At 50.9% G+C, this 11,905-nt stretch overlaps 1 protein-coding gene across 1 annotated transcript; it reads right to left on the bottom strand.

Annotated features, from left to right (window-relative positions):
• Positions 1-4,819: 4,819 nt before the first annotated feature.
• LOC127488550 (paired-like homeodomain transcription factor LEUTX) lies at positions 4,820-5,994 on the bottom strand. The gene is made up of 2 exons (XM_051838291.2): positions 5,899-5,994; positions 4,820-5,113 (listed from the first exon to the last, which is right to left on the bottom strand). The coding sequence occupies exons 1-2, from the start codon at positions 5,992-5,994 to the stop codon at positions 4,820-4,822; spliced, it is 390 nt and encodes a 129-aa protein (XP_051694251.1).
• Between the last annotated feature and the right edge of the window lie 5,911 nt (positions 5,995-11,905).

The following is an 11,905-nucleotide window of genomic DNA, read 5'->3' as shown; positions in this document are numbered from 1 at the left end:
GAATACCAGGTATAAAACGTGACAGCATCGTACAGAACAGCTGCCCTGCTCTGGCAGTTGGCTAGGAGGGGTTGACGGCATGCAGAAATGCTACCCTAAAGCCCAGCTCCGGGGCATTGGAGCAAGGAACAAGGCAAGGGGGCCAGTGTTGCCTTCTCCTCTGCAGGTCCTAGGATTCTCACCCAAGAGGTGCCCTCCAGGTGCAGCGGGTAAAGCTGCCATCCCACATGGGTGCCACATTGTGTCCCGGCCGCTGCAGTTCTGATCCAGTTCCCTGCCAATGGCCTGGGAATGCAGCAGAGGATGGCCCAAGTACATAGGCCTTGGATACCCATGTGGAAGTCCTCAAAGAAGGTACTGGCTCCTGGCTTCTCCCTGGCCCAGTGCTGGCCATTGTGGCCATCAGGGAGTGAACAAGCTGGTGGAAAACCTCTGGCCCTGATTTCTTTCTCTCTCTGTGTGTGTAACTCATTCAAATAAGAACTTAAATTCTTTTCTCCCTGGTGAAAGGAGCCCCAGCTCTGTGTGTGATTCCAGTTCCCTGGGGTGTTGTTTGGGCTGTGCCTCTGTGACCCAGGCCCTGGGCAACCCAGCAGCAAGGGAGAATTTCCCACAGGACCACTGAAGATCAAAAGTTAGGTTGACTTGGCACAGAGACCCTGGGCCACTGGCTTCTACAGCAGAGCTTCAGAGAACTCGGAGTCAATGAACAGATGAAACCCAGGACATCCACAGAGTTCTGGGCCACCTCTCCCAGAATTGGGTGGTTCAGGATTCAGCCCCCCCACCAACAGTTGGAGCCAAAAACACAGTGGAGAAGGTTCCAGAAGCACTGATCTCCATGTCGGAGCCCCAGGGATTCACCATTTGGGGAGTGATCCACCAGATGGAAGAGCTGTGTCCTCTGTCTCTCCCTTTCTGGAACTACCTTCCAAAGAAATCAATCTGCTAACAGAGAGGTAAGAACTGGCCCATGGCAGTGTTGGGAGATCAGACTGGAAAACCCCTCCAGGGAGAGACCTGGGCTTTGGGCTTTAGCTCGCTCCTTCTTGTGGCTGCTCTGGACTCTGAAGCCCTTGCCCAGTGCTGGGCAGCGCCAGGAAGTGGCCGCTCGGGGCAGCGGGCAGGGACTGGCAGGAGCGCTTGGTCCCTTGGGCTCCCAGAGCCGGGAAGCCGAGGTGCCAAGCCAGAGCACTGGGGCCGGGGCGTGCTCTGTAGATCGGGGCAGGGGCCACGGTGGGGTTCCTGCACAGGAAGAGGGAGCAGCACCCACACTGCCTCAGCCTACCCCACTACCTCCTTGGGGATGACTCGGTTGCCCCCAGCACAGGGGTCTCCCAGTGGGAGCTGGGGCGAGTGTAGAGGCTGACTCAGTGCTTCTGTGACTGAGGGAGCCAGGACCCCTGCCCTACCCGGTTCCCTGAGGAGGCAAAAGCGGAGGCGGCACTGCACCCAAAGTAAGGAATTAAGGACAAAAAACAAAGGCGGTAGGTGATGAGGGCTACGGGTTTGTTCTTTATCTTTTGGTGAAGGGTGGTTTTGCTTTTTAGGGGTTTTTGGTTTATTTTTTCATTTTGTTTCTTTTTTTCCATTACTGGGCTTTATTTTCTTAGGAGATAAGACACACGCCCAAGCTCAGACTGGCTGAGCATGGGGAGTCCGATTCAGTTTCAGAGTCTCCTTTAAGCCTGGGGGTACAGGTAGTCTTCCTAGCCGTCGGGCTTGTCATCATCAAACAAGCCATATATCCGTATGAGCTCCCTGACATTATGGGGCAGAGAAGCCCTGGGCACAGAAGAGTCCAGATGGATGTCCTGGAGGTCGGGAGGCAGCGGGTCCTCTGTAGCCTTAGGGACCTGGGCCAGGGAGCCCCCAGGGCCATGCTTTTCCTGTGCAGGCGTGCTGAGCTCACAGCCTGGTGGTGGCAGTGAAGAACCAAAGTGACTCCATTTGAAAACAATAAAAAAAGCAGCCTCTGTTTCCCATAGCAGACCCAGGTCCTTGTTAAAGCAGGCGTTCAGGCATTCTGGAGATATCAAAGCTTACCAGGGACAGTAGCTCAGTAGACCAAGGACAGCACAGTAGAGATTGCTAAACAAATTAACTCCCTGTGCCCAAAGCTTCCGTGCTGTATGTAACTCTTTTTTCCTGCTGTTGCAGCCCATTTTTCCTTTAAGAACTCTCCCAAACAAAGACCCAGTCCTCACTCCTTCCTCTGTTCTGCAAGTTGGTTGGATGGGGTCCCTGTCTCAGCTTATACTCCCGAATAAACCTTGCTTTTGCAGTTTGGTGTGATTGACTCTCTGGGGGTCTCTGCAGAGTTCTAACCATCTGGGCACAACATATTTTTTGGTGCCCAACAGTGGTGGCGGCTGAGGTGTGGACTCGCTTGGCTAGTGGGGATGGCCCATTCACTGTAGTTTTCTTTGCTTGCCGTGCTGATTCTTAAATCACCTCTGGGGGTTGAAGGGAGGGAACAGGTTACTCCAGAGTCAACCACCATGGGCCTCAGAAGATAGAGGACCTATTGGCATGCAAACGCTGGGCTCAAGCCTCTTTCTAAAATACTGTGCCAGGCCCCGGAACCACAGGCCTCATATAAAAGGGAGGAGGCCGAGTTGCCCCACGCACCTCACTTCTTTCAGCTCTGCCCTGCTCCCAAGTGGTGCTCCGCAGCAGAACCTAGAACTTTCGGCGCTAGTCTTTGCACCACAAAGGCTCACGTTCTGGGAGCTCGGTCTCTAAGGACACAGTACTGAGGGGTGCGGAGACCCTCGGAGGGGAGGCCTGGTGGGGTCATTCAGTCATGGGGTCGCGCGCAGCCACCGTGGGCCCTGGGGGCAGTGAACCGGCCGATGGAAGACACCTCTCTCTGCCTCGAACTCGTTCAAAGAGATAAATACATCTTAAAAAAAATTCGGTCTCATTGCGTCTCATCCAATACATTGAAAGAAATACAATTTGGAAACGCGCTCCCTGCACACACGTGTTGGCTCAGCCTGCGCGGGCGGCTCTCGGCTGGCTCCCCGCGCTGGGGCTGGGCGGCGCCATCCACCAGGCGCGGTCCTGGCCGCCACCGCCTGGCTGCTGAGACTTCAACTCTTGCGCCCACAACCGCAACCGCAATGCAGCTGCCAGCGCCCTGTCAGGACGCCCGGGGGAGTCTTTCTTGTCAAGTGCCCACGCGCAGGAAGTTCGGGACAAGTCCCGGGGCAGCCTCTGCCTGCCAGCCTCGCAGAGACTGCAAAGCGCAGCGCGTGCATTAGCCCTGAGCAGCCAGCGCAGCAGTGACCACAGCAAGTGAGTGCGCGGCGCGGAGGGCGCGGGGCTCAGGACATACCTTGATCACATACACATCCAGATGAAGCTCGGACGCTAACTCTTGGACTCGGCTCCAATCTGGGCAGCGGCTGGTTTCTAAAACAGCTTGCAGCATCCCCAGCTGGTCGGGGTAAAGGCCGTGCAGCTACGGCGAGCAGACCTGGGCACTGCAGAGGGAACAGCAACACAGGCCTTTGGTTTGCTTTAAGCAAGAATCCATTGGAGTTCCTGATGCAGACATTTGGGGCATGACCCGGTCGGTAGGTCGGGAGACACCAGCGCTCTTTCTCGGGGTCTCTCCTCTTTGCCAGGTTCTCGCAAAGGAATTTTGGAAAATGCACCCTGGAAGGCAGAGCCTGAGCTCATGGCCATGCATTTTCAACATGAGCTTGAACTTCACGAGGCAAAGATGTTCTGCTGTCACACACGCCCACGCACACACAGACACACACACACACACAGAAACACACATACATACATACACAAGAACACACAAACATCCACACACACACACATAGACACCTAATGCACATACATGCATACATACTCACCCACACACTCACACCCACACCCTGTGAAGGCAAGTGCCAAGCTCGCAGTTTTCTCCCAGCTCATGGGACAGACAGACAGAGAGACAGAGAGAGAAAAACTGCATAGGGCTTTGGAGGAAGCCATCAGCCATGGAGGGGTTGGAAAGAGATGGAGAAAGAGCCAAAGGCAGAGGAGAAGGAGGCCAGAAGCACATGTGCGTGGTTAGAATGCAGCCACTGGGGCCGGCCCCTGGGAGGCCTTGCAATGCTGGGTTCCTATCCCAGAGTCCCAGTTGGAGTCCCGACTGCTCCACTTCCCACCCAGCTCCCTACAAGTGCACCTGGGAAAGCTCTGTGCTACAGAGCCGGCCCCAATCAATCCAATCTTTAAAACTGAAAAGACAATCATCTTTCTTCAAAAAGATCGTAAGAAATCGAGGAGGTGGTATGTTAATTAGCGTGACTGTGGTGGTAACAAGAAAATCAATCTTTAAAAAACACTCTTTGGTACAGATGTGTTGATTGATTTGAAAGGCAGAGTTCCAGCCACGGCCCGGCTTGCGCGTTGTCTATGATGGCGCCCCCTGGCGCTCCACGGTGGTGGCGACCCCGGACTCTGGTGGTGGCTGTTGTCCAAGGCTGCTAGGAGGTCACGAGGCCCGCCTGACTGTCCTCAGGAACCCCATAAATCCTCTTATGTAAAGCTTCTCAAGTATCTAAGTTCACCGTTATGAAAGGTCCACACACTACAGAAAACCAACCTCCAGGCTGTGATGCCTCCGACCAGCCCAGATATCCCCCCAAACTACCAGCACGTTTGCTTTTGTAAAGAACAAGGCAGAGGAGTGGTCCCTCCAGGGCTGTCTCCAGATCGCCGGCAGGGGCTCCTACAGACTGCTTCGTCCTTTTTCTTTTTTCTAGGACTGGAAAAAATTCAGCCCTTGAAGTCTGGGGGGTTCAAATATCTGCTAGTCGTCTGGTTCGTCGTCATCGAACAAGCGGTACATGCGCATGAGCTCCCCGATGTCATGAGGAAGCGAAGCCCAGGGCGCTGAGGAGTCCAGATGGATGTTGTGCAGATCGGCGGGCAGCGGGTCTTCGGCAGCCTCGGGGCCATGCGCCTGGGAGCTCTCAGGGCCGTGATCTTCCTGCGAAGGTGCGCTGAGCTCTGATCCTGGTTGTGGTGGCGACTCCCTTGGGTGGCACTGGTGACCCCTTGGCTGTTGTTTCCTTTTCATGGCACGCTGGTTTTTAAACCAAGTCTGAGGAGGAAAGGAGGGAACAGGTTACTCTAGGGGCAACGACCCTAGGGAGACCCCATGGGCCTCAGAAGCTCAGGGCCCTTGTGCCGTGGGCCTGCTCGGCTCAAGCCTCTTTCTCAAACGCTGTACCAGGCCCGGGAGGGAGCCGCTGGCATCAGGTAAAGGGGAGGGGGCCGGGCAGCCTCTGCCCTGCTCCCAAGAGATCCTCCGCAGCAGAACTTAGAACTTTGCGCGCTAGGCTTTGCACCACAAAGGCTCACGTTCTGGGAGCTCGGTCTCTGTGGACACAGTACTGAGGGGTGCAGAGACCCTCGGAGGGGATGCCTGGTGGGGTCATTCGCCCATGGTGTCGATGCCGCCTCAAACTCTTTCAAATAAATAATAAATAAATCTTAAAAAAGAAATTCTGTCTCATTGCCTCTCACACAATACATTTAAAGAAATACACTTTGGAAACGCGCTGCCCGCACACATGTGTTTGCTCCGCCTGCGCGGGCGGCTCTCAGCTGGCTCCGGCGGGCTGGGCGGAACCATCCTCCAGGCGAGGTCCTCCCTGCCAGCTCAGACTTCAACTCTTCTGCCCCAAGGCAGCCGCGAGCGCCAGGGGCAGTCTATCTTGTCAAGCACCCACCCGCAGGGACTTCAGGACCAGCCCCGGGGCAGCTTCTGCCTGCCAACCTCGCAGGGGCTGCGAAGCACGCGCATTGGCGACTGCCCTGAGCAGCCAGCACAGCGGTGACCGCAAGTGAGTGCGTGGCACGGAGGGCGCAGGGCTCGGGACATACCTTGATCACGCACTCATCCAAACATAGCTTTGCCGCTAACTCTTGTATCTTCTCCCAGTCAGGACAGGGGGTCTTTTCGAAAACAGCTTTCAACATCCCCAACTGGTCGGGGGTAAAGGCCGTGCGGCTGCGGCGAGCACACCTGGGCGCTGCAGAGGGAACAGCAACAAAGGGCTTTGGTTTGCTTTCAGAAACAATCCATTGGCCATCCTGATGCCGGCTTTGACTGCAGCAGACACTGCATGCATTTCGGGATTGACCAGGTAGAGAGCAGAGCTCTGGGGTCTCTCCTCTTTGTCTGGGGCTCCCAAAGGAATTTTGGAAAATGCACCCTGGAAGGCAGAGCCTGATCTCATGGTCATGCATTTTCGACGTGAGCTTGAGCTTCACGAGGGGAAGATGTCCTGCTGCCACACACACACACACACATACATAAATACAAACCCACACACACAGAAAGACACAGACACAGAAACTCACATACACAGAAACACACACACACATACAAACTCATACATACACACCCACACACCCATGACATACATGCATACACAACATACATAAGAACCCAACACGAACACAAAGACAGACACATACAGACACACACAGAAAGATACACACATATACATACACACATATGCATACGTATATACAAACCCACACACACACATGCATATATACATAAATGCACATACATGCATAAATACACACCCACACACTCACAATCACACCCACAACCACACACTGTGAAGGCAAGTGCCAAGCTGGCAGTTTTCTCCCAGCTCATGAGAAAAGAGAGAGAGAGAAACAGAGAGTAAAACTGCATAGGGCTTTGGAGGAAACCCTCAGCCATGGAGGGGATGGAAAGAGATGGAGAAAGAGCCGCAGGCAGAGGAGAAGGAGGCCAGAAGCACATGTGCGTGGTTAGAATGCAGCCACTGGGGCCGGCCCCTGGGAGGCCTTGCAATGCTGGGTTCCTATCCCAGAGTCCCAGTTGGAGTCCTGGCTGCTCCACTTCCCACCCAGCTCCCTACAAATGCACCTGGGAAAGCAGTAGAAGATGGCCCAAGTACTCGGGCCCCCACACCCACATGGGAGACCCAGATGGAGCTCCCGGCTCCTGGCTTTGGATTGCACCAGCCCTTGGCCACTGCAGCTACAAATGCAAAGTAATTTTTTTTCATTTCAAGAAGGCACGTGGCATTGTGGCAGAGTGGGTAAAACCCACCACTGGCAACACTGACTTCCCATATGGACACTAGGGCAAGGCCCAGCTGCCCCACTGCCTATGCAGCTCCCTACTCATGTGCCTAGCAAAGCAGCAGACAACAGCCAAAAGATAGGACCCCTGCACCCATGTGGGAGAGCTTATTTTTATTATAAAACTTGCATTCAAGGCTATACTTTCTCTTTTTTTATGAAAAAAAAAGGTCTATTCATTTATTTGATGGTCAGAGTTACACAGAGAAAGAAGGAGAGGCACAGAGAGAAAGAGAGAGTGTTCCATCCACTGGTTCACTCCCCAACTGGCCACAATGACTTGAGCTGTGCCAATCCAAAGGCAGGAGCCAGGAGCTTCTTCCTGGTCTCCCATGCGGGTGCAGGGGCCCATCTTTTCCTGCTTTCCCAGGCCATTCCAGAGAGCGGGATCAGAAGAGGAGCAGCCTGGACTTGAACCAGAGCCCATATGGGATGCCTGCACTTCCAGCCAGGGCTTTAACCCACTGCACCACAGCGCCGGCCCCATCAACGAACTCTTTAAACAAAACTTTTTAAAAGAGAAAGATTGTATCTGTGTCTCCAGACAAGAAATGCACTCTACACTAGGTTTTTCCAATGCAAAGGAAAACATGAGAAAATACAGAGAGACTAAGAAATGCATGGAAAAAATGAGTCAAAAAATGGGTTCATTCTGGTGCAAAAAACAATTTTTTGAAAGCCATGCATAACTTTTTCTTTTCTTTTTATATTTAGACGGGCAGAGTTGGACAGTGAGAGAGAAACAGAGAGAAAGGTCTTCCTTCCGTTGGTTCACCCAGCCCCCCAAATGGCCACTAAGCCGGCCGGCACGTTGTGCCGATCTGAAGCCAGGAGCCACATGCTACCTCCTGGTCTCCCATAGGTGCAGGGCCCAAGCACCTGGGCCATCCTCCACTGCCTTCCCGGGCCACAGCAGAGAGCTGGACTGGAAGAGGAGCAACTGGGACTAGGACCCGGCACCTATATGGGATGCTGGTGCCACAGGCAGAGGATTAACTGAGTGAGCCACGGCCACTGTCCCCATAACTTTGCTTCATCCCTATTTTCCCACACACTTTGTGAAGACCTCTTATCTGCTTAGGTTTCCAAACAGTTGTTCCCCAATCAAATGTTTTAAAATCAATTTCCACCCTGTGTCACATAAACATTTAAAAGATCTGAACAGTGAAACTGCTAAGCAAATTGAAAACACAAGTTTCAAGACTGGAAGGTTTTCTGTGCAACCAACATCAGAGTTTCTGGGAGACAACAAAGATACTCTACAAAACAACCAAAAACAAAACGCACAGTTCTTTAAAATGAGAAAGGTCAGAAACAGGCAATGAGCATTCAAGAGGAAGCAGAATGGTGTCTAAAACAGTGATGCAGCCCTGTCCCCTTGATGGCTTGGGAAGTGCGTCACAGACCAGAGATTTTGGGAGACCCAACTGGCTGCTGTGTTAACTGTATGACAGTCACGGGCATCCAAAAGGATGGGAGAGACGGACACTCGCTCACTGCTGGCGGGAGCCCAGTAGCAAACTGTGCTCCTGTTTGCTCCATTGCTATAAGCCAGCGATGCCCCAAACGGCCAACCTGGTGCCGGCATGGCTTGACCTACCACCAAGCAAGCCCTGCACAGCCAACCTCTCGCCCACCCGCCTCAGCCACTTGCTCACTCGACATCAGGACGCGGACCAGCAGTATTTCCGAAGCTGCTTCTTCTCCAGCGTCTGTGTTTGTCTGCCCCCTGCCACCCGGACAGCTCCTTTCTAGAACGGAGCCAACTCCTGATGGTATGAAGTCTTTGATGGACCCTCCCTATGTCACACCCTAGACCTGATTGACAGATGTAGCACTTGAAGAGCTTATCAGATACATGGGATTAACAGATGCCAATTTACCTTGGAATCAGCCCTTAAGACGTTCGGATCCGGCTGAAGAGCCCATGAGAGTATTTTAGGCATGGAAAGCCAAGACACTCTGGAAAAAAAAAAAAAAACCTAAATGAAAGATATCTGCGAGTGAGATCCCAGTGCAAAGAACGTGCCATCGAAGGAGGAGGTACCCTTCTCTGAAGGGAAGAGAGAATTTCCACTTTGACTATGACCTTGTCTAAATAAGATGGGAGTTGACGAACTCAAAAGGCTTCCCTAACCTAGGCAACTCAATAGCCTAGGGTGATTACTGACCCCAGAAACAAGAGTGTCAATTTCTTTTTTTTTTATGAATTAAAACAACCATTTTATTGCATTTGATGATTTTATCAGGCAGCAAGTTGGATGAGGTTCACCAGGGCAGTTCTTTGTTACACACGACATTGACAAAGGGAACTAACTCTTTGGTGTTCAGGTGGTGACTGAATTGGTCTGGGAAATCCAGTCATTGATTTTGGCTTGGAGGAGGTGACTGGAAGGCTCTTTGCAGATGGGATTATGAACTATGATTTTGCCATGTGCCCTTTACAGTGGGGTAGTCTTTTTTTTTTAACTTTTATTTAATGAATATAAATTTCCAAAGTACGATTTATGGATTACAATGGCTTCCCCCCCATACCGTCCCTCCCACCCACAACCCTCCCCTTTCCCACTCCCTCTCCCCTTCCATTCACATCAAGATTCATTTTTGATTATCTTAATATACAGAAGATCAGCTTAGTATACATTAAGTAAGGATTTCAACAGTTTGCTCCCACACAGAAACATAAAGTGAAAAATAATACATGATTTTTTTTAAATGATGATGAAATCAGATCAGACCTATTGTCATGTTTAATCCCAGTGAGAGTCAAGTTGGGAATTGATAATTTCTTTTTTTTTTTTTTTTACAGAGGATCAGTTTAGTATGCATTAAGTAAAGATTTCAACAGTTTGCACCCCATAGAAACACAAAGTGAAAGATATTGTTTGAGTACTCGTTATAGCATTAAATCTCAATGCACAGCACATTAAGGACAGAGATCCTACATGAGGAGTAAGTGCACAGTGACTCCTGTTGTTGACTTTACCAATTGACACTCCTGTCTATGGCATCAGTAATCTCCCTATGCTCCAGTCATGAGTTTCCAAGGCTATGGAAGCCGTCTGAGTTCTCTGACTCTTATCTTGTTTAGACAAGGTCATAGTCAAAGTGGAGGTTCTCTCCTCCCTTCAGAGAAAGGTACCTCCTTCTTTGGAGACCTGTTCTTTCCACTGGGATCTCACTCACAGAGATCTTTTGCCAGAGTGTCTTGGCTTTCCATGCCTGAAATACTCTCATGGGCTTTTCAGCCAGATCCGAATGCCTTTTGGGCTGATTCTGAGGCCAGAGTGCTATTTAGGACATCTGCCATTCTATGAGTCTGCTGAGTATCTCACTTCCCATGTTGGATCACTCTCCCCTTTATTTATTCTATCGGTTAGTGTTAGCAGGTACTAGACATGTTTATGTGCTCCCTTTGACTCTTAGTCCTTTCATTATGATCAATTGTGAACTGAAATTGATCACTTGGAATAGTGAGATGGCATTAGTACATGCCACCTTGATGGGATTGAATTGGAATCCCCTGGTATGTTTCTAACTCTACCATTTGGGGCAAGTCAGCTTGAGCATGTCCCAAATTATACATCTCTTCCCTCTCTTATTCCCAAAGAGTGTCAATTTCTTAGTCAACAACAGGAGTCACTGTGCACTTCCTCCTCATGTAGGATCTCTGCCCTTCACGTGTTGTAAAATGTGAATTCTTCCTATAACTAGTACTGAAACAGTACTTGACGCTTTGTGTTTCTGTGTGGGTGCAAACAGTTGAAATCTTTACTTACTATATACTATATTGATCTTCTGTATATAAAGATAATTGAAAATGAATCTTGATGTGAATGGAATGGGAGAGGGAGCGGGAGATGGGAGGATTGGATTGCGGGAAGGAGGCAAGTTATGGGGGGGAAAAGCCACGGTAATCTAGAAGCTGTACTTTGGAAATTTAGATTTGTTAAATAAAAGTTAAAAAAAGAAAGAAAGAAAGATCAGTGCCCATATGGGCTGTTGGCGATGCAGGCTGGGGCTTTAACCCGCTGTGCGAAAGAGCCGTCCCCAATAAATAAAATCTTTAAAAACGAAAATACAATCAACTTTCTAAAAAAAAGAAATCCGAAGAAAGCGAGGAGGTGGTATGTTAATTAGCGTGACTGTGGTGGTAACAAGAAAATCAATCTTTTTAAAAAGCACTTTTTGTTACAGATGTGTTTATTGATTTGAAAGGCAGAGTTCCAGAGAGGGAGAGAGAGGTCTTGCACTCGCTGTTTCACTCCCCAAATGGCCACAACAGCCAGAGCTGAGCTGTTCCGAAGCCTGGATCCGGAGCTTCTTCTGGGTCTGGGTCTCCCACACACACAGGCCCAGGGGCCCGAGGACTTGGGCAAATCCTCTACTGCTTCCCAGCCATAGCAGAAAGCTGGATCGGAAGACCGGGGCCACTACGGGATGCAGGCACTGCAGGCCTCTCTCTCTCTCTCTCTCTCTCACTATGTATCTCTCTCTACCTCTCTATCCCTATCTGTATCTCTCTGTATCTCTCTCTACCTCTATCTCATCACTAACTCCACCGCTCTGTAACTCTGCCTTCAAACAAATAAAAAAGAAAAAAATATCCCTGCCTTGCTGGAGCCCGAAGGAATCCCTCCCTCGCTCCTGATTGGACAGTAAGAGCAAGGGGGCGGGCCTGAGGCGCCTAGCGACCTGCGGGAAGCAGAGGCGAGAACTCTGGGAGAACTTGACCACTGGAAAGCGG

The sequence above is a fragment of the Oryctolagus cuniculus genome, chromosome 18 (genome assembly GCF_964237555.1).
Source record: "Oryctolagus cuniculus chromosome 18, mOryCun1.1, whole genome shotgun sequence".
Taxonomy (NCBI): domain Eukaryota; kingdom Metazoa; phylum Chordata; class Mammalia; order Lagomorpha; family Leporidae; genus Oryctolagus; species Oryctolagus cuniculus.
This window is presented reverse-complemented; position numbering and strand designations above follow the sequence as displayed.